The sequence below is a fragment of the Triticum urartu genome, chromosome 5, assembly GCF_003073215.2.
Source record: "Triticum urartu cultivar G1812 chromosome 5, Tu2.1, whole genome shotgun sequence".
Lineage (NCBI taxonomy): Eukaryota > Viridiplantae > Streptophyta > Magnoliopsida > Poales > Poaceae > Triticum > Triticum urartu.
Window position 1 is genome coordinate 341,695,580 of NC_053026.1, and position 23,549 is coordinate 341,719,128.

General features: G+C 48.0%; 1 protein-coding gene across 1 annotated transcript; it reads left to right on the forward strand.

Moving 5' to 3' along the window:
* Positions 1–1,967: 1,967 nt before the first annotated feature.
* Positions 1,968–4,142, forward strand: LOC125508918 (putative FBD-associated F-box protein At5g56390). The gene is made up of 3 exons (XM_048673727.1): positions 1,968–3,236; positions 3,340–3,474; positions 3,588–4,142. The coding sequence occupies exons 1-3, from the start codon at positions 2,115–2,117 to the stop codon at positions 3,939–3,941; spliced, it is 1,611 nt and encodes a 536-aa protein (XP_048529684.1). The 5' UTR covers positions 1,968–2,114; the 3' UTR covers positions 3,942–4,142.
* Positions 4,143–23,549: the final 19,407 nt, after the last annotated feature.

Genomic DNA, 23,549 nt, shown 5'->3' on the forward strand with positions numbered 1-23,549 from the left:
AGATCCTACATTGAAGCGACGCACCGGCTGAGAGCGCCGCCCGTGCTCGCTTTCCAGTCTCCATGCTTGTTTAATGACAGATAGATGTGACTCGACGGGACATGGCAACTTCACCAGCATCCAAAATGGTCACCCATCCATTTGCATGCCCGCATTAAACATGTGCTGCGGCAGAGAAACCAACTCAGACGGCCGCATTGACACACCCCGCCGCTTGGCCTGGCCGACGCCAATATTTATACATGGTCACGCCTGGCACCACCCGCACATCACCACGTCTGCTTCCTTTCCTCCTTTGTGCACCACCTTCACCATGACCTTGAGCTCTAGAGCAAGTGGGAGAGCCTCTCGATGGAGAAGAAGCATGAGCTAGCTGGCCTTGCGGCCGGCTGGCAGGTCTGTCTTGCGTGATGGATACAAGTCGGCTTTCTAGCGAACTCACCGGAGGTGAGCGATGATGACCCCATGATGGAGGAGGCGTCCGACAATGAGCCGACGCCCCCACCCACGCCGGTCCATGCCGGCTTCACCATGGCGTAAGAGCAGTCAGCGCCGCCAGTGTCGATGTTTTGGCAGGCGCAGGAGGACCAACACTACAACCTCCAGCTCTTCGACTCGCACCAGCTCGCAGAAGGACAAATTGTCGGTGAGCAGGCAAGCGACTATGCCATCACGGCCATGGTCCCGGAGGATCTGGGCTTCCTGGATGAGCAGCGGGAGATGTACCAGTCCATGCACAGTGCCCACGACATCCGCCGCGAGCGATGGCGGCTACACGTCTTGCATGCGGAGAGTGACGCCCTATTCGTGGAGATTGACACATAGGCATACAAAGAGGAGGTGTAGGCGACGAAAGACGTCGCTAGCTCGGTGTTGGCCGCGCTACCCCCACGGTTCCCGTAGCCCGCAACGATCAGAGGCCGACCCATCCACGCCCAGCACCATCTACATGACAGACTCTGACGCGAAAGAGTAGGGCATGGGATATGGGCATGCCTGGTGTCCCATGTGGCCTATGTCCCATGTCCTACTCTTATCCTCCCGTAGCGTCACTTCCTGGGGCTCACGACCGTTGAGCTTGTCGGACATGAGGAAGACACGCCACAACCGGCGAAGCTTTAGACTATGTTAAAAAAAGTGTCGTCCGCTTTTGTTTAGTTGAAATATGGTGAAAATGTAATGAATTTGGTTTGGTTTAAATGAAATCGCCGAATTTGCATGAAATTTTCCCGGTTTGTTCATATTCATTTTGAAATGTATATGGACGTTTGACGTGCAGGGTTGAATGTCCGACTCCCCTAACACTGTCCGCGGCTCCGTTTTAGGGATGTGTGTTGGAGATGCCCTAATATGTGACAAATAATCAAAGACAAAGGGGCTGTTTGGTTCTCAGTCTAAGGTTGCCACGCCTAACCTTAGTCATGCCATAACATCTTAGGCATGTGTTTGGTTCATTGCCACACTTGTGGCTTGCCACACTTTTCTAGTTATATGGCCCACAAGTCATAGACTCAATTTTTTGCCAAATCTTGCCACACTTATGGTGGCCATTTTGTTAGCCACACTTTGCCTAAGATTAGTTGTGGCAAAGTTAGTCATAAACCAAACAGGTCCAAAGTAACGTGAAGCAACGCCAATAATCAAATGCCAGAGTAATACTCCCTCTGTTTTTTATACTAACGATAATCCAACTTTATACTAATAATGACCCAACTTTAAGTTAGTATAAAAGTTGAGTCATCTATAACTTTGAGTTAGTATAAAGTTGAGTCATCTGTTTTAAAACGAAGGGAGTACTAAACAAATGCCCCTCATGCCCAGCTTGTTTACCATGTTGCACCAGCCAGCGATGCTACAGCTACGGACAGGAGTGTTGTCACCTGGTTGGGTGGAGAGGGGCCCCACCCCTGGATTTCAGGGTGTAGGAGTGAATTAGGAGATGCCAGATACGTTTGTAAGATTGTTTCCGTAAGCCCTGTCTGTAAGTCTATCATTTTCGAAAAAAAACCCTCCTCCGCTCAGCTCCGGCGAGTCCTGTCCTCTCTCCTGCTGCCCCTCCGCACCGCCCTGCCCCTTCCGCTTCCCGAGAAACCAAACCGCAGCCTCCTTCGACCATGCGAGATGGTCTCCGGCCGCGGCGCCAGTCGCCTCCGCCGGGCAAGGAGACGAGGGTGGCCGGTTTCGGTCCTAATACTTCCAAGAAGAGGAAGCTAGCGGGACACCAGCGCCGTGAAGAGGTGCCGCCGGCGGCAGTGGGCCTGGATATCCACGAAGAAGTGATAGCGCCGACGCCGGGGGCGCCAGATCCGAAATCGACGGGCAAACTGCCCGCCGGAGGGGAGGTAGACGGAGGAGCCGTGGACCGCATCAGCAACCTCCACGACGATAACCTCCGCCACATCGTCTCCCTCCTCCCCGTCAAGGACGGCGCCCGCACCCAGATCCTCGCGTCCCGGTGGCGCCACCTCTGGCGCTCCGCCCCTCTCAATCTCGACTACCGTGAGTTCCCCTCCGGCTGCTTGCCCCCTTACATCGATTCCCGCATTGCCGTCATCTCGCACATCCTTTCCTCCCACCCGGGGCCCGGCCGCCGCTTCTGCATCGAACCGTGCTACCTCCACGCCCCGGAGGCTACCGTCGACGCCTGGCTCCGGTCCGCCGCTCTGGACAAATTGCAGGAGCTTGAGACCGGCTCTACTATATGCATTGACCCGCCGCCAGCGTCCACATTCCGCTTCTCGGCCACCCTCTGTGTTGCCACCTTGGGAAAATGCAGCCTCCCTGACGACATCGTCCAAGGGCTTCACTTTCCCCTCCTTAAGCAGCTCGGGCTCGATAGTGTCCGCATCACAGAGTTCTCGCTGGACAGCTTGATTGCCGGATGCACACCTGCTCTGGAGTGCTTGCTGATCGACCGATGCTCTGGCTTCCGTAGCGTCCGGATCAACTCCCTTAGCCTTATAAGCATTGGTGTGCGTCCTGAATGCTATTGTGCCATCCCATTTCGGGAACTCATCATCGAGAATACGCCTTCTCTTGAGAGGTTGCTCCATCTTGATTTTTCCATTGGTATCCATGTATCAATAGTCTCCGCGCCGAAGTTGCAGACCCTAGGCTGCCTTTCTGATGTCACCTTGCCTACATTTGCGGAGAGCTTAAACGGCATTTCTGGTGGGTTTCGTAACTCAGATCAGGATCGTCTTCCCATGTTCGTGTTTGGCTCCACAGTTATTAAGGTACCTTCCTGAAGCTTCTCAATTGCAGTGCTGTGTGTACAAAAATTGCATATCACCTGAGTTGTCCATGCATGAGTAATTGTTTCTTTCATTCTTGATAAAGGGACCACGTGTTGATAAGCTGACAACGGCAGTGCGGACAGTAAAGACTTTAGCTGTACAGATGGGAACTCTTAGTCTGGATACAGTTATTGAGTTGATGAGATGCTTTCCATCCTTGGAGAAGATGTACATTCAGGTGAAGATTCTTCGTCGGTAACTCTTAGTTGTGTTCTCAACTGCTCTTTTGATCTACTTAGTACTTACTGATCTGAAGTGGTTGGTTTTTAATTTGTCGATGTTCTTTTTCAGCCACGTTCAGAAGGGGAAAACAATGTGTGGCGTCGTAAGCACCGCAATTTCATCAGAAGTTTTGATATCCCTATAAAGACAATAGCATTGGAATGTTATGAGGGCTCCAAGTCTGAAGTTGACTTTGTCACATTCTTTGTACTGAACGCGAGACTGTTGGAGTTGATGACATTTCACATTCAGTCCCATGTTAACACGGAGGTGTTCTTTGCAGAGCAGCGCAGGGAGCTTCAGCTGGAGAAAAAGGCTTCCAAAGGTGCCCAGTTTCATTTTACAGTCGGTAGATGTGTCCGCAGTGTTTGGACTATGCGTCATGTACGTGATTTGGGTTTAATTGATCCATTCGCATGTTGACACTGAAACCAGTTTTGGCCCATTTTGGAGCTATTCTTGCTTATCAGCCTTTCTGAAAAAAAATGAGAACGAATCAATAATGGTTGCTGCAGCCAAAGAAGAAAACTTATGTAGGTGCTCATTTTGATTCCAGTAGAACATCACTAAGACTGACAGATTGATAATATGATCTGTTGTAGTTTATCATGGTCATTTTGGCTACTTTTGCTTCAAAAAAGTAGCATTGGCTAGTTTTCTGATGGATATTTGCATGCATGGATGTGAAATTTAGAACATTGTATGGCAGCATATATGGATGTCCTATGTTGTTTCGTTGGGAATACTTGTCCATCATCGGTACTAGTATGATATACTCCCCCAAAATAAGTGACTCAACTTTGTACTAGCTTTAGTACAAAGTTAGTACAAACTTGAGTCACTTATTTTGGGACGGAGGGAGTATACTTGAGGAGAAGAGGCGTTTTAGATTGTAAAATCTTATTCCTGAGATTTGGATATTTGCATTGACTGCTTTGTTTGAGCATCATAACAGAAGAAACAAAATCTCACATGTAGCCTTTTTGTTTGTCCAAGAGTGTATCATATCCATGGCTGTGTTTTCATGTTGTGTTGTTTCTGGGAGGATGTTTGGCTGCATGATGTATTTAGCATCAAGTTCCACAGCTTGGATAACATCACACCCGTAATTTCCTGCATCAGTGGCCTTGCTGAACATGTTGGTAAACTGATCATCAAGCTGGTCGTTGGCCGTGGTCGAGAACCGCTGAGGCTTCCCATAGCAGTGGCCCTCGGTGTCCTCGTTTGCCATGGCAAGAATCTGCGGCAAAGAATCCAAGATCCAGTGAACAGCTTGACCAAGAAGGAATTCCCCTTGTGCAGGTTCAGGTCATGTTTCCGTAGTCTCTGGGATATCTCTTGTGGTACCGAAGTTTCTCTGTGTGCAGATTCTTTTTTTTTTTTACCCGAAACTGTGAGAATTTCTTCTCACGGTATATTGTTATAAAATTTCAAATAAAGTGATATGTACGGCCGAAGGTAAAAAGAATGAAAGAATAAAAGAATACAAAGAGCCAAGTTAACATCTACTCCCTCCGTTCCTAAATATTTGTCTTTCTAGAGATTTCAAATGGTTACCACATACGGATGTATATAGACATATTTTAGGGTGTAGATTCACTCATTTTGCTCTGTGTGTAGTCACTTGTTGAAACCCATAGAAAGACAAATATTTAGGAACGGAGGGATTAGTCAATCTGAATTATCTGAAGGACTGGACCGATTCAGAAAGTGAGGCATGTGATTTCTTCTTGGCCCTGTAGACAAGCCATTGCATTTCCTGTTTGAATTTCCTCCTGCACTCATATAGATTTGGAGTAATCCCTCTGAAGATTAAGTAATTCCTAGTTGTCCAAATGGCCCAGGAGTTAAGGATAATGATATTAATGAAACATGGCAGTTGTAGAGTGTCTTTGAGAGAACCAAGCTGTTCCTGAATGTTTGCAGTAACAGGAGACCAATTGTGGCACAGTTATCTACAGCAAAACTTAGCAAAGTCACAATGGAAGAAGAGATGGTATATGGTTTCCAAAACATACTGATCACACATGACACAAGTGTAATCCTCTATGAAGAAGCTCTTTCTCAGAAGCAACTCTCTAGTGTTTGGTCTGTCATTTATTTGAAGCCAAAAGGAAATCTTATGCTTCAATTGAGAGCAAGCTTTCCATAACCAAGAAATGGCAGGGATAATCTGAAATTCTCCTGAAGAATTCTGCAAGTATTTGCCACAGAATATGATCTAGCACCAGCAGGGTATTGCCATGTGTCAGGATGGTCTTGAACAGAGTAGTTTTGCAGCAAGCTAACATCTCCTAATATTGGTGAAAAGCTTCCACTGAAAGAGGAAGTTGGAATATGGAGGATGGGTCATCAGCTGTGAGAATTTCGTGTAAAGACATGTGAGGATTCAAGACAAAGGAAGCTAACCAAAATGGAGCGCATAGTGCCAATTGAGTCCACCTCCTAGCCGCCGGTGGCCACTCGGGCCCCGGCGTCCACACACGACCGCTCCTCCTGCTCCGATCCCAAGCTTTTCGATCCACTGTCTCACGCCATGGCCCTAGCGGATCTCAACTTCGACATTGGTCAAGATTTTGCCGCGGAAGTCTGGAAAAAATGGGGAATGCCAATCAACTACTACGAGGAAGGCAAATACATGGAAGAGTTACTCCTGGTTGCGGAGTTCACCCGGTCACAAATTTGACTCACAGAAGAATCAGTAAGCACTATTCTCTTATCTTGTTTTGGAGGTAGAGCATCACTTTTTAAGGTCCAACTTCTTCAGAATTGGTCGTTTAAATTCTCTGTCTCCTCCAAAGTAGTGGGGTTTTCGATCATCAAGGGAGGCAACATCTCTCTTCCGCTGCTGAACATCAGCTTCCTACTTTGGGGTAATGGTGGTCCTAATTCTAGTTGGGAATTGGATCAATACCTCAAAGAAAAGGAGGATGCATGGACGCACATCTTTCATCGTCACCCTAGGAAATCCTATATCCAAGCTTTGCAATCTCTAAGGATCTATCTAGATTCAATTTCCACTGATCATAGATCATCAAACACATATCCGATCACCCATAATCAGGCTAGATCATCGGGGCAAAATCACAACGCTAGAGTTAATGATATTACTCGGGCAGTTACTACCAACAGGGCGGGAGCATCGCAATTTTAAAACTCAGGCCCTTTGTTCTGTGTCTGTTGCCTTCTCACAGGCCACATTCGGCCCAGTTGCACTAATAGAATTAAGTGCAGGGCTTGCAAGCGATGGGGCCACGTAACACGTGACTGCTATTCTCATTCCAGGCCCAACCCAATCCCCGGGCAAAGCCCACCACCTAGCCAGACGCTTGCGGTTCCGAGGCAACCTGCCACTGTTCCCGCGATTGTGACTAATCGAGCGGTCATTTAACCCACCAACCAGGGAGCACCAGCTAATTCTCTCTGGCAGACGTCCCGGGGCGATTCCCATAATCTCAGCTCTTCCCAAAACTCCGTCTCCCTTCGTCTCCAATCCACCACAATCCAACCAAATCCATCCTCTTCTTTGCTGCCGGTGGCGACCGACCCTGCTTCGACCCCTTCAACAATGGCGGCTTTCCCATTTGACCCCACCCCTTTCTTGCCACCAAACCACCAAAGCATCCAGGTGGCCGGCGGACCGGCTCAGATTCGAGTCATCACCGGTAGCAACTCATGAAGAATGGGCGATTGCCACGATCGTTCCAATGCCGAATCTCCCAGTGGCTTTCAACACCGTCAGAGAGGTACTATCTGATTTCTTGGCTGATCATCAACTGGGATTCTCTGAGATTGAGCCGTGTCCGTTCGGCTAGGCATACGTTAAGTTCAGTAGTGTTTTTGATAGAGATGATATGGTCACCCGCAGCCCACATCTGTTCACAGATGTCCATGTCATATTTCAAAAACATGACAAAGGACTGAACTGGAGGAGCTTGGTACTCAACAGAGATGCTTGGATCTTGCTATACGATTACTCATTCGACAGAAGAAATATCCAAGAAGTAAGCAATGCAGTCAGTAAGTTTGGCAAATTTCTAATGTGGGACAGAGTGTGTAGTACCAGATCCAATCTAATGGTGAAGGTTAGAGTGGAGGAGCTCAGGACATTCCTAATAGCATTGTCATTGGAGAGGGATATGATTTTTAGACAGGCTCACTGACTTTGCCAGTGGTAATACTCCAGCATCAGATTCTGGGAGCTGAAGCAGCTGATGAAGATCCAGTGGAGCATCATGGCAACCCACTCCCCCAACAAGCAAACTTCCATCCTAATCAGCACAATCATTTTATTGGTCCACTTCAACAGCATGAAGTTGATGAACACTTTGCACCTGCTCCACCACAAAATCCTCAACTTAACCTGCAACTTGCTCTTAATGCTGCTGACCATGAACATGAGGACCCAGTAGATATGGAGATGGAAGAGGAACATGACCCCATGCCAGGTTGGGGGCATTGGGCTATGCCTCAAGGAGCCGATCATGAGCTACATGCAGGAGAATTTTTTGGCTCTGAATGACATTATGGAGCCAATGGAGGAGATCAATAATCCTGCTATGGAAGCAAACAGTAGTATTACACTCTCTAGTATCAACTCTGCTGCATCTACTAATGGCCCTATTGCTCCTAATATGCAGCAGCATGAGCTATCTGATTTGAATTTGGAGGCCATACCAAATGGTCCAGCCCAGGAACAGGCCCAACAACCCCCACCTGTTGCTCACAGAGATAATGTGATACTTCCTCATCTGCAGGCCCAACTTGGACCCGAGCCCAGCATGGTAGCAACGCCTCAACAGATTGCTCATCTTCAGAGAGATACTAAGGAAGACCCAATGTTCTTTGAACTCATGTCACATTCTACTCCCTGCATCAAGAAATCAGTACAAGACACTGATAAAGAAGTACATGAGGAGGGTATGAATATTACCGTGGAACAACTGAATGCTGTGACCCTATCTGTTGAGGCAGTTCCTAAAAGCTATGATCACACTGTTGCTGACACCTCTCAGGTTCAGGGAGACATAGCAACCATACTAGCCACATGTGAGACAGAGAATTATGATATGATAGCACCACTAGGCTTTCCCGAACCTTTATTTGCTAATCAGGCTCATAATACAAATGCAGACTTAACCTCAGGACTGGTATCTGCCAAACCAGTTCTAGAGGAGATCACAGTGGATAACATGTGCAATGAGGAGCAGCATATGGGTGCAGAAGGAGTTAAGATTTGGAAGAAGAACTTTGCTCCAACTGCAGATAGCAAGGATGCAATTCAGGTACCAGTGGATTGTGCCAATTTCCTATCTGTTGTTCTATTAACTCCTAGCAAATTTGACTGGGCTAAAAGATTCATTTCCTCTTCTGTGTGGAAAATTATTTGTCAAGGAGCTGCAACAAATACTATTCCTTTTGTTATCCCAAAAAACTGCCCAGTTGATAACTCCCTGGAGTGTTCCATGACACAGGACACTAAGGAGCTGAACAACTCACCATCTGCAGAAAACAGTACTACTGAAGTTATGTCTGCCTCATCTACTTCTGCTCTGCATAGAAACAACAAGAGGAAAGAAAATGTGCCACTGGTTGAAACAGAGGTAAGAAGAAGTTGTAGGCTCCAGAAAATTAATAAAGGGTTTAGGAAAGCTGTTTGTAAAGATAAAGACTGCCTGGCCTGTCATACTGCACCACCATTGATCCCTCCCAAAGTTGTTAAAAGTTTAAACACCTCTTTTTGCAAGGTCTCTGACAAGGATACAACTGAAGAACTCCTTAACAAGAAAGACAAGAAGACCAAGAGTGGCAGCACCACCATGGAAGGAGTCAAGAATGGAAGGGAGCATAACAAGAAGTGGATCTATCTTATCTCTTCACTAGATCTTTAGCATTTGAATAGTGATCATGACATATGTTATTTATGCTCCTGTTTCTGTAAGATATGAGACTATGATGTACCTAAGTTATGTTGTTAGTATGGCTGCTAAACTACTTAATGAGTTGATGTGCTACTTAAATCAGAAGTTGGCCGGGAAGTATTCTATGATTGCTGGGTCTGATACGGTTTTGAGCTCAGTTTGTTTGCAGTTCACTATCCAATTATGAATAGAGATTGGAACATTTTGAACTTTAATATTAGAGGCATCGATGATCCTAAGAAATGGACTGCTTTGGCTAATAAAATAGAAGAATCACAATGCTCCATTATTTGTATACAGGAAACTAAGAAATAATCTTTTGATAGTTCCTATCTAAAAACCTTCTGTTCCAAGAGGTTTGGAAAATTTGCATTCCTCCCATCTATAGGTGCTTCTGGAGGTCTTCTAATTGCTTGGAATGAACAAGTGTTCTCTGGTCAAATCCATCACTGAGGGAGTCTTGGACTAAGGGGTCCTCGGGCGTCCGGGCTGTTAGCCATGGGCCGGACTGATGGGCTGTGAAGATACGAAGACCGAAGACTGCACCCGTGTCCGGAGGGGACTCTCCTTGGCATGGAAGGCAAGCTTGGCGATCAAATAAGTAGATACCTTTCTTTGTAACCAACCTTGTGTAACCCTAGATCCTTCCGGTGTCTATATAAACCGGAGGACTTAGTCCGGAGAAAAAGACAATCATTACCATACTCATACAGGGTAGGCTTTTAGGGTTTAGCCATCTAGATCTCGTGGTAGATCAACTCTTGTAATACGCATATTCATCAAGATCAATCAAGCAGGAAGTAGGGTATAACCTCCATAGAGAGGGCCCGAACCTCGGTAAACATCGTGTCCCCTATCTCCTGTTACCATCGACCTTAGACGCACAGTTCGGGACCCCCTATCCGAGATTCGCCGGTTTTGACACCGACATTAGTACTTTCATTGAGAGTTCCACTGTGCCGTCCTCAAAAGGTTTGATGGCTCCTTCAATCATACACAACGACACTGTCCAAGGGGAGGTCTTCCTTCCCGGACAGATCTTCATGTTCGGCGGCTTCGCACCACGGGCCAACTCGCTTGGCCATCTGGAGCAGATCGACAGCTACGCTCCTGGCCGTCAGGTCAGATTCGGGAGTTTGAACTACGTCGCAGATATCCGCGGAGACTTGATCTTTGACGGATTCGATATCACGGCAATCGCTCCCCGTCACCTCGATGAACATGACTTAGATCTGTCATCGGGCCATACCCAGGAAATTACATCTGTAACCGCTCTGGCCTTAGATCCGGAGCAGGTCGCGCCATCCGAGGACACGAAGCTTAACCCCGCCATGGAAGCCACAGACTCCACGGCGTTGGAGCCGCACATAGACCTAACCTCTGGTAATGCCTGTGTCACCGGAACCTCAGTCTCGTTTCCTGTTAAAAGTTCCAAACTATGTGCGTCCGCGCATGTTGAGCATGATCGGTTATCGATCGCCGAATTCAGCGCCGCGGACATCTTCCGGCACTCACCCTTGGGCGATGTGTTGAATTCATTAAAAAATCTATCCTTAGCGGGGGATTCACAGTCGAACTATATCCGGTTCGAACTAGAAGCTGATGATAGGGAATTTTGCTTCCCACCCGCCACCCACTTCATAGCAACGGTCAAGGATTTAACCGACACGCTCGATTACGGCTTCGAAGACATCGACGGTATGAACGACAATGCTGATGAGGAGCAAAACCAAAATCCACCATTTACTGGACGCTGGACGACCACTTCTTCGTATGATGTGTACATGGTGGACACACCCAAAACAACCAACGACGATGACAAAGAAAATCCAGTCGAGAATAAACCTCCTGAGACACAGCAAAAGCGCCAGCGTCCTCGGCGCCGCTCTAAGTCACGTCGTTCAAAAAACAGCAATGCTGGCATCGGAGAAAATAATACCCCAGACGACGCCGAAAACAATGAAGACCTTGCTGAGGTAACATCCGAACAGGAGGAGCAAGAAAACGGGCAAGCCAGCCCCGACGAACAGGCCAAGCCCAATGACTCGGAGGGCGGTAGTTATCGTCCGCTCTCCGAGGATGAGGAAAGCCTCGGCAACAAAGATTTCATCGTGCCTGAGGAACCTCTCGAGCAGGAGCGCTTCAAGCGCTAGCTAATAGCCACCGCAAGGAGCCTGACAAAGAAGCAGCAGCAGCTTCAACCTGACCAAGATCTGCTCGTCGACAGGTGGACTGATATTCTGGCAGCCGAAGAATACGGCCTCAGACGCCCAACCAAGAGTTACCCGAAGCGAAGGTTGCTACCTTAGTTCAATGAAGAGGCGCAGGAGCCCATACCTCCCTCGCGTAATGCGGCCGACCGACCACTACGCGGCCGGGACAGTGCGGCGGACCGACCACCATGTGGTCGGGATAGAGCGGCAACTCAGGCCGAACAGCAGCCTGCCCCACCACCACGTAAAGATAGAGACAAAACAGTTCGGGGTCATACATACGACCTCCGGCAGACCCTGAATAGTAGAGCAGGATATACCCGATCGATTTACGGATCGCGAGGACGTTCCTCGAACGTGATGATGGCTACCTATTCGGACGTGACAAACCTAGTCACGCCCGAACCGACAACCGCAGACGGACTCCATCGGAGCTACGTCGCGATGCGGCCAGGTATAGAGGCGCCGCACACCCTCTTTGCTTCACTGATAAAGTAATGGATCATGAATTCCCTGAAGGGTTCAAACCCGTGAATATTGAATCATACGACGGGACAACTGATCCCGCGGTATGGATCGAGGACTTTATCCTCCACATCCACATCGCCCGCGGAGATGACCTCCATGCTATCAAATACCTCCCACTAAAGCTTAAAGGACCAGCTCGGCATTGGTTAAACAGCCTGCCTGAAAATTCTATCGGCAGCTGGGAGGACTTGGAAGAAGCCTTCCTCGATAACTTCCAAGGTACATATGTCTGGCCACCAGACGCCAATGACTTAAGCCACATAGTTCAACAACCTAGAGAGCCAGCCAGGAAATTCTGGACTAGGTTCCTAACAAACAAGAACCAGATCGTCGACTGTCCAGATGTCGAAGCCCTAGCGTCCTTTAAACACAGCATCCGCGACGAATGGCTCGCCCGCCACCTCGGCCAAGAAAAGCCAAAATCTATGGTAGCCCTTACGACACTCATGACCCGCTTTTGCGCGGGTGAGGATAGTTGGCTGGCTCGTAGCAAAAACACAGCCAGTGAGGCACCCCCCCGAGGTCAAAAACAGCAATGGCAAGCTCCGACGTAACAGACACAAACGCCGAAGCAATGGTGATAATACCGATGACCCTATAGTCAACGCCGGATTCAACGGCTCCAAGTCCAGCCAGCGAAAGAAACCATACAAAAGAAACAATCAGGGACCATCTAGCCTGGACCGCATACTCGATCGCCCGTGCCAGATACATGGCACCCCAGACAAACCAGCCAATCATACCAACAGAGATTGTTGGGTTTTTAAATAGGCCGACAAATTAAACACCGAGAACAGGGGAAAGGGATCACAAAGCGAGGACGATGACGAGGAACCCCGGCAACCGAACACAGGGGGACAAAAGAAGTTTTCCCCTCAAGTCAAAATAGTGAACATGATATATGCCACACACATCCCCAAAAGGGAGCGCAAGCGCGCACTAAGGGGCGTCTACGCGATAGAGCCAGTCGCCCCAAAATTCAACCCATGGTCGTCATTCCCGATCACCTTTAATCATCAGGATCATCCGACTAGTATCCGTCATGGCGGCTCAGCCGCACTAGTCCTCGACCCTATCATTGACGGATTTCACCTGACGCGCGTCCTTATGGACGGGGGTAGCAGCCTCAATCTGCTCTATCAGGACACAGTGCACAAAATGGGCATTAATCCATCACGGATCAAACCCACAAAGACTATCTTCAAAGGAGTCATACCAGGTGTAGAGGCCCGCTGTACGGGCTCAATCACGCTCGAGGTTGTCTTCGGATCTCCGGACAATTTCTGAAGCGAGAAGTTAATCTTCGACATAGTCCCCTTTCGCAGCGGCTATCACGCACTACTCAAACGGACCGCATTCGCCCGATTCAACGCAGTGCCACACTATGCTTATCTCAAGCTCAAGATGCCCGGTCCACGTGGCGTCATAACAGTCAATGGAAATACGGAACACTCCCTCCGTACAGAAGAGCACACAGCTGCCTTAGCAGCATAGGTACAGAGCGGCCTTCTCAAGCAGAACCTTCATTCGGCCGCCGAGCCCACGGACACTGTCAAGAGGGTCCGAACTACCCTGCAGCAGGACAGCTCAGCTCATGACGAGCTAGACTAGCAATTCGGCCTCCGTCTTAGTCCTGGTCAAGTAGTGGCATTCGCACCACGCGTACATAACTACGCACTCAAAATTCCATGGGCATCGACGGAGGCATAGCTAGTTTGTGATCCACAGTACGGCTCAACCGACACTGGATACACACATACTTTCACTTTTATTCGTTTCCTTTTCAGGTTTCAATCCCGCAAGCCCCATCTGATGGCCTGATCACTAGTCCTCTTGAAGGATAAACACACCAAGACGGCGAGAAACGCAGACGTATGGGGGATTTTCAAGGTGGTTTCGTTAACAATCACTCTACCTGTTTTCCAAGACCCACATGCAGCTCTCCTTTGGTTTTTGGCATGTTAAATAGCCGGTTGCTTATCGCACTACTTGTATCAATGCGCCTCGACGTATTAATCAAATGACAATGAAAACAGTTCGCGGCTGGAGCTTTAGGGCCCCAGCTTATCACCTTTGCACCCTTTTTGTTTTCTTTCTTTTTCTTTTCTCTTCTTCTCCCCTATGGGTAACCCTATCCGGTAGCACCCGTACACTTTGGTACGTTTGATGTTTGCTAGGGGCTTCATAGCACCCCACACTATGGCAACAAAAGTCCGAACACTTTTTATAGTATAGTTCGGCACCCTGAATTTAGCACTATATGCATTGGCTCCGAATCATGTCTTTGGTCAATAGTTGGGTTGCCCGGCTCCTGTGCTTGCTACCTTACGTTCCGCTATATCGGCTAAGGTAGTAAAGGGAGAACTACTGCGATTGTGCCTTGGTTTATCCAAAAGAGCACCTCAGTAGAGAAAGCCGAAAACTGACTGTCATGATGCGGCGAGAGCCGGTCAGCTCTTCGGAGGTTGCAAATCGTTGGAGATTTTTTCCGCATTACGCGAAGGATCGGTACTTCCTGATCAGACGCTTATAGCACTCTGGTTCGGATACTAGGGGTTGCACCCATGTTTTTATTGTCAAACTCCTATGGCTAAGTGAGGGCGTTAAAGCCGCATAGTCTGATTGCCTGGTTCATTGCGCTAAACAACTCCTTCAAGGACCATATAATTGGATCAACATTGTTTAGATTCCATCCCGAACACCTCCGTACTACCTACGTGGGGGCAGAAGCCGACTACTGACCAACCCTCAGATTTCATACAACACGGCCGCACAGGAGGTAAAATTTAAAACATAACAATCATTATATTACAAACCCACTTTGTTTTATCATACAAGGTAGAAGGAACTTGAATACATTCAGTCAAAGATAATGTACTGCGAACACTGTGTCGCTACAATACGAGACCCCTCCAGGACGTCACCACAATACCGCTCGGGTATACGGTGCTCCTTGCCCTCGGGCGCCCCCTCGGTCTCAAGCTTGACGGCGTCCATCTTCGCCCACCAGACCTTGACGCGGGCAAAGGCCATACACGCGCCCTCAATGCAGACGGACCGCGTCCAGCCTAGGACAGGCATCCACCAGCCGCTTCACGAGGCTGAAGTAACTGCCGGGTATAGCTTCGGCTGGCCACAGACGGATTATTAAATCCTTCATGGCTAGTTCGGCCACCCTGTGCAGCTCGACCAGCTGTTTTAGCTGATCGCTGATGGGAACCGGATGTTCTAGCGCAAGATATTGCGACAAGAACAGTTTCTCCGTGGAGCGCCCTTCTTCGGCTCGGAAGAACTCCGCGGCGTCGGACACACTACGTGGCAGATCAGCAAAAGCCCCTGGAGAACTCCGAATCCGGCATAGTAAAAGATACTTCCTCTTCACATACTTTCTTTGCATACTATATGCCTTACCCGCCGCGATCGTCCTGGCCTCCTGGATCTCCCGGAGGGCGCCCTAGGCCTCACTCCGGGCCGTCTCCGCACTCTGACGAGCCTTGGCGAGTTCGGTCTCTTGAGCCGACGCATCGCACTCCAAGGTCTCACACTTCGTCACCGCGTCTTGGAGCTCTTGTTGGACCTCGTTGACCCGGGCCTTGAGCTTCTCACGGGCGGCCTGCTCCTTGACGGCCTTCCCCTCGGCTTCGACCAGGGCCTTTCTCAGGGCCCCGACCTCGGTCGTCGCTTCTATACATATCATGACACTTCGGTCAATGCATATCATTTTACTTTTTTCGAATACATAATGGGTTATTACATACCTTGTTTTTCTTGGAGCTGCCTCCTCACCTGGCCGTTCCTCCTCGGCCTGCTCCAGTCTCCGCTTCAGTCCGGAGACCTCGGCGGTATGCGAGGTTACGGCCAACAGCGACGCCTGCGTATCCATTTCAGACAAATGTAGTTAGTTTTCTGCAATAAAGGATTGATCCTCTGTCCGGCTTTTTTCTTTCCGAACACCAGACAGTGTCTCAGGGGCTACTGTCTATATTGGGATTTTCTCTTTTTTGCGTTGCTTACCTCAAAACCTGTCAGCAGGCTGCTGCAGGCTTCGGTTAGTCCGCTCTTGGCGGACCGAACCCTTTCAATTACCGTTCCCATAAGAACACGGTGCTCATCCACAATGGAAGCGCCTCGCATCACTTCCAGCAGACTATCCGATGCCCCTAGTTGGACAGGGGTCACCGGCGGAATAGGCATACCCCCTTCTTTCGAAGGAGGTTGCGCACCGGATTCCGGAGCCGTATCGGTCTCCGGAATCGAATCCGGCTGAGGGCCGAACTGAATACGGCCCTCACCACCAGTCTCCATGGGGATTGGCTCCCCCTGGTGTCCGACGACGGAGGCCTTGCCTTCTGGCGCCTCCTGAGCCTCCCCCGGGCCTGGGAAAGTCCTTCGAGTCAGCACCTCTGCGTCGCCCTTGGCTTTGGGGGAGTAAGCGGTCGGCGGTGACTCGCTGGCCATTGCCCTTGAATCCAACGAACCTCGTGACGAGGATCGCTGGGAGCTGTCGTGGGCCGGACTGCAATGACATAATTAAACCATGTAAAATACCATAAGGTGGAAGGGCCGGATAATTGGATGTGTACGGGTTCTTAGCACTCACGATCTGGCCAGGGGCTTGTTCCGGGGGCGTCGCTCCGGACTGCTGTCGACGTCCCATGCGGAGCTGCCCACGAGTGGGCCTTTCCCCTTCTTGGGCGCCTCCGCCTCTAGAATTGTGGAGGCCGCCCTCTTTTTCCTCCCCCCATCAGAGGGAGAATCGCTTTCCTCCTCCTCCTCATCGTCGTCGTCTTCGGCGGTGGAGGAGCAGGTCTTGTCTTCGGACGTCGCGTCCGAAGCGCCCCTGCGGCGCGGGCCACTCCGAACCCCCTTGGCCTTCCCCTTGGCCTTCTTCTCCGGCGCCTTATAGGGCACCGACACCAGCATCTTCGCTAAACGTGGGATGACTGGTTCTTCACACAGCGGAGCCGGACACTGGATCCGCTTCGCCCTCTCCATACAGTCCTAAAGAAGCAATGATAATAAAAGCTTAGATATCATCCTTGAAACAAGCAAGTAGGGGATGCGTTAAAAATAACATACCTCATTGGCGAGGTGGTTAATGTCGTGCCCGCGGTCCAAATCTGTGGCCGGCGGTGGCTCGTTGCCTTTGAAGAGCAACTTCCAGGCGTCTTCATGAGTGGTTTCAAAGAGCCTCTTCAGGGTATGGTGCTTCTTCGGATTGAACTCCCATAGAGGGCGGCTTCGGCTTTTGCACAGGAGAATCCGGCGAACTAGCATCACCTGGATTACATCGACAAGTTTGACATCTTTGTCCACCATGCTTTGAATGCGCGTCTGCAGCGCTATCAGCTCATCTGGCGAACACCAGTTCGTGCTCTTCTCGACCCAGGAGGTGAGTCGCATGGGAGCGCCAGAGTTGAATTCGGCAACTGCGGCCCAGGTGGCGCCGCAGGGTTCTGTGATGTAGAACCACTGTTTCTGCCATTCCTTTACAGTCTCCACGAAAGTTCCTTTTGGCCAGGAGACATTGGTCAGCTTGCTCACCATGGCGCCTCCGCACTCCGCGTGCTGGCCATCCACCACCTTCGGCTTCATGTTGAAGACCTTGAGCCACAACCCGAAGTGGGGTTGGATGCGGAGGAAGGCCTCACACACGACGATGAACGCCGAGATGTTGAGGAAGGAGTTTGGGGATAGATCATGGAAGTCTAGCCCGTAAAAGAACATCAGCCCGCGGACGAAGGGGTGGAGTGGAAACCTTAGCCCGCGGAGGAAATGGGGGATGAATACCACCCTCTCACTGGGCTTCAGTGTTGGGACGACTTGCCCCTGGGCTGGAAGATGGTGGGCGATTTCCTTCGCCAGGTACCCGGCCGCCCGAAGCTCGACAATGTCCTTCTCCTTGACGGAGGAGGCCATCCACTTGCCTTGACCTCCGGATCCGGACATGGTTGAGTGCTTGCTCGAGTGGGAAAAATATGGGAACTTGGGCGCTGGAGCTCAAGAGTGGAAGGGCAGAGGAAGAGAGAAGGCGTGGGTGAAGAAAGGGGATTCTTATCTCCTTATAAAGGCAGTGAATATTGAACGCCTCCCCACTCACCTTAAAACTTGCCTATTCCCAAGGGTTGTGTGAACGGCACGGTTGGGTTACCCACACCCGTATTGATGAGAATCCCGCAATAAGGGGACACGATCTCTGCTTTGACAAGACATGCCAATGGCAACCACGTCTCGAAACGTGGAGCGACAGACAAAAAACGGTTCGAAATTATGACCGGGCGGACGTGATGTCATGTTGCCAAAAGTTGTCAGCGGATTGGACTCGTGGATTATTATATTCTCTGCGGTTGTGTGTGGTGTGTGTGTTACAGGTCCGGACACGACCATTACGTCTGAAGACCGTCTTAGAGTTCGGAAGGAGGAACCTGCCTTGCAATGTCGAAGACAGATCTACGCGTCGGATACCTTGTCATTGAAGCCAGGTTCAGGGGCTACAGAGAGAGTCCTGGACTAAGGGGTCCTCGGGCGTCCGGGCTGTTAGCCATGGGCCGGACTGATGGGTTGTGAAGATACGAAGACCGAAGACTGCACCCGTGTCCGGAGGGGACTCTCCTTGGCGTGGAAGGCAAGCTTGGCGATCAAATAAGTAGATTCCTTTCTTTGTAACCGACCTTGTGTAACCCTAGATCCTCCCGCTGTCTATATAAACCGGAGGACTTAGTCCGGAGAAAAAGACAATCATTACCATAGTCATACAGGCTAGGCTTTTAGGGTTTAGCCATCTCGATCTCATGGTAGATCAACTCTTGTAATACTCATATTCATCAAGATCAATCAAGCAGGAAGTAGGGTATTACCTCCATAGAGAGGGCCGAACCTGGGTAAACATCGTGTCCCCTGTCTCTTGTTACCATCGACCTTAGACGCACAGTTCGGGACCCCCTACCCGAGATTCGCCGGTTTTGACACCGACAATCACAACAATGAATTTTCCATACCAGTCATTTTCACATCCAATCATAATGGCGAACAATGGATTTTAACCAATGTGTATGGGCCATGCCAACCAGATGACAAGATTCTGTTTTTGAACTGGTTACAAAACTTCATTACACCAGACGACACACCCTGGTTACTGATGGGAGACTTTAATTTTATCAGATACCCTCATAATAGAAGCAGGGCTGGGGGTAGTATCAATGATATGCTAGCTTCCAATACATCAATCCACAGACGGGCTCTCATTGAAATCCCACTAAAAGGCAGGAAATATACTTGGAGTAACATGCAAGAGGCCCCTCTTTTGGAAAAACTTGACTGGTGTTTCACTTCAGAAGACTGGACCAACAAATACCTAGGTACTTTTGCCATCCCTCTAGCTAAAACTACCTCAGATCATGTACCTATTAAAATCCAGATAGGGTCATCTATCCCTAGAGCCAATATCTTCATATTTGAGAATTTCTGGGCAGAACATCATCAATTTAAAGTAGCAAGTTCCATATGGACACAAGAGGTGGATGCTAGTGACAGTGCCAAAATCATAGCAACTAAATTCAATAGACTGAGAAAAGGACTAAAGAATTGGGCAAAAATTTTGTCTAGTCTGAAAAAGATCATTGCATATACCAACTTCATGATCCTTTGCTATGATATCATTGAGGAGTTTAGGCATTTATCATTGGAGGAACACAATGCCAGGAACATTCTAAAAGTACACCTTGAAATCATTCTAGATAATCAAACGCAATACTGGAAACAAAGAGCCACTATAAGAAAGATCAAAGTGGGTGAAGCTAATACTAAGTACTTTCAGGCCAAAGCAACAATTAAGTTCAGGAATAACTCCATCTCCATGCTGAGAGACGAACAAGGACATGGACATCATGATCACCAGGCCAAAGCTGCTATTTTATACAGAGCATTTAAAGAGAGAATGGGTACATTTGCACCTACCACAAACCCACTGAACTTACATCAGTTGCTTCAACCAATGGATGATCTATCTGAACTTGAAGCACCATTCACCAAGGAGGAGATTGATAATGTAATCAAGAATATGCGTGCAGATAAATCACCAGGGCCAGATGGTTTCAATGAAGCATTTCTCAAGAACTGTTGGGATATCATAGCTCCTGACTTCTATAAGGTTATATAAGATTTCCATTCAGGACAAGTGAATATTCGGAGTATTAATTACTCCTATATCACACTCATTCCAAAGAAAGATTCTGCAGCCTCACCATCAGAATTCAGGCCCATTTCTCTGTTGAACTGTAGACTCAAGATTATTACAAAACTGCTTGCAAACAGACTGCAGAGGTATATCCTGAATATGATGCCCAAGAACCAATATGGATTTCTGAACAACAGATGTATCCAGGACTGCCTTGCATGGTCCTATGAGTATATCCACCAATGTCATCAAAGCAGAAGAGAAATTGTCTTGTTGAAACTAGACTTCAAAAAAGCTTTTGACATGCTTAACCATGACTATCATTGAGGTACTGCAGGCTAAGGGATTTGGAAGCAAATGGATACAGTGGATAAGAATGATCTATGGCACTGGTTTCTCTTCTATTCTGCTTAATGGGGTGCCATGAAAACAATTCCTCTGCAAAAAAGGGGTCAGATAGGGTGATCCCCTTTCACCATTGATATTTGTGATTGCTGCAGATCTTCTCCAATCTATCCTCAATGAAGCATACCATAATGCTCTGATTGAATCACCACTCATTCATGCCTCATGCCCAGACTACCCAATTATTCAATATGCCGATGATATAATCTTAGTGGCCAAGGCAGATGCTACACAATTGATGCACATCAAGAATCTCCTCTTGCACTATGCTGAATACACTGGTTTGAAAGTCAATTACTCAAAGTCAATCATGATCTCTATCAACACTCCTGCTCATAAAATGGCTGAACTATCCACTCTCATTGGATATAAGATTGGCCCTCTGCCACATACTTACCTTAGGCTACCACTCCACTTGAACAAACCAAGGATTGAGGACTACATCCCTATGTTGAAAAGAATTGAGAGTGGGCTATTGAGCTGCTCCACTATGTTATCTACTGGGGAAAAATTAACTCTGTTAAAATCAGTGTTCACCAGCCTACCCACATTTGTCATGTGCACCTTGGAGACACCAAAGACAGTGATCAAACAAATCAACACCTACCTCATGGATTGCTTCTGGAGAAAATATGGATCACAGGAAAGAGGAATGGTTCATATATCATGTGATGTAGTATGCAAGGCCAAAGAACAAGGAGGATTGGGAGTACTAGACTTAAAGATCCACAATCAAGCTCTGCTCATTAAAATTCTTACATAATTTTTTCAAGAGAGCTGATATCCCCTGGGTGAACATAATCTGGGAAACCGATTACCAGGACAAGTTGCCAAGTGATAACAAGATTGGCTCCTTCTGGTGGAGGGCAGTACTTAAACATCTTGATACTTTCAAGCATCATGCAGTGTGTAAAGCAGGTCAAGGAAACACAGTGTTATTCTGGACTGACAATTTTCAAGATCTTCCCCTTCAGTTGAAATATCCAGAGCTGCACTCTTATGCTATCAGGCAGAATATTTCATTGCAGTCAGTTCTGGAGACCACTGATATTGGCCTCTTATTCCATAGACCAATGTCACAAGAAGCATTTGTGCAATTTAATGCAATTTAAGACCTACTTAGCAACAGAGAGGTTTCAACAGGAAATGACATCTGGTCTTACACTTGGTCAACACCCAAATACTCTTTCATCAAGATGTACAAGGCCATTCGGGGAAACGACCAAGCTCATAACACATTCAAGCTATTGTGGAAAACTTCTTGTCGTCTAAGGCATAAGATCTTCTGGCTTCTTTTACATGACAAGGTCAGCACCAGGAATTTGCTACAAAGGAAAAGTATGTACTTAGAAGACTATAACCACGCCCTATGCCATGAACACACAGAAGAGACAAGCACGCTTCTCTTCTGGGACTGTCCATTTGCGCTCATGTGTTGGCACTCCATTGCTCCCAACAAGCATAGAGGCATGTCAACATATGATGAGATTCATCTATGCCTAACTGCACTTCCCCAAATTTTGCTATGGATATGATTGTCATGGGATGCTGGAGTCTATGGATGAGCAGAAATGATAAGATCTTTAGAAGAGCCACACCAACAATTGATACATGGAAATTCTATTTGAAGGAAGGCCTGAGAGGAGTCGAGCTAAGAGCTAAAGCAGACAAAGCAGTCAAGATTGACACCTGGATTCAGAATAACCTTTAAGTTTTCCTGATGTTTCACAAAACAGGCATTAGTTAATCTTCTTTTGATTTGGCTTTTTATGCCTTTTGTATTGTACATATTTAATTAATGAAAATATACTGTAGAACAATTGGCTTAAAAAAGACAAAGGAAGCTAACTGGGCCGTTGAGATTCCAGGGAAATTCAGGATGAGTGCAATTTGTAGGTATCCGGGAGTTTCAGGAAATCTCTCCACCAAAATGAGCAGTGGACACTCTGACCAGGAGGCAGACTAGTTTGGTAAGTTTCTAATTTATATGATAGTTTGTGGCTCAATGATATAAGTGCTAAAGATGCAAATGGCGAAGCTATTATATATAAATGGAAATATACCATAGAACAATTGTTCCATGGTTCAGGGTTCACAAAAAAAACAATCTATACTTTTTGACATGTGTAAACATCTTATTTGTGTCGATGGAGAGGGCGTACTGCACCCGCTCCATTGGCAGCCTCTTCTTCACGAACCTTTTGTCGTCTTCCACCATGCGCTGCGGCTCCTCCGTTTTCATCTCTCTGAGAACCCTCCCCCCCCCCAACCCCCCCCCCCCCCCCCCCACACACACACACACTCTTTTTTCGCAAAAAAAGAGAACCCCCCTTTTTTTCTATTAATGACTTGTCTGAGAACTTGTGTCCTCCTGGTCCCCCGTCCCTATTTATGGCCGCTACTGGGCTTGGTCTCGGAACCAGTCATAGAAACGCATAGCCCAAGCTCGTATCCGATGGTCCACATAGCCACGGCCCAGATGGTCATGTAGGCCTTTTATTTTTTAATTTTAAACCTATTTTTTTAAAATAGTTGTAAAGTAGGTAAATGATTCTTTTGTTTTTCACTTTTCCAAATTTGAGCTAGCTGGTTTCTATTTTGTCTCTGGTCAGTATCCGATAGCACAAACACAATACACATCGCGACAAACACGTGTGGTTGCCAATCCTGGAATTAGGTTTTTGACAAAGCTACTCAACAATAAAGGACAAAGTACCGATGATCAACCACAAATGGATGGCACTAGGGGTTGGGGCGCGCCCATGGCGCGCCTCCTGAGACGTGCTGC

Coding starts and splice junctions, on each gene's coding strand:
- LOC125508918 (XM_048673727.1), top strand. CDS start 2,115: ATGCGAGATGGTCTCCGGCCGCGGCGCCAGTCGCCTCCGCCGGGCAAG. Junction 3,237..3,339: donor TTGGCTCCACAGTTATTAAG/GTACCTTCCTGA, acceptor TTCTTGATAAAG/GGACCACGTGTTGATAAGCT. Junction 3,475..3,587: donor TGGAGAAGATGTACATTCAG/GTGAAGATTCTT, acceptor GTTCTTTTTCAG/CCACGTTCAGAAGGGGAAAA.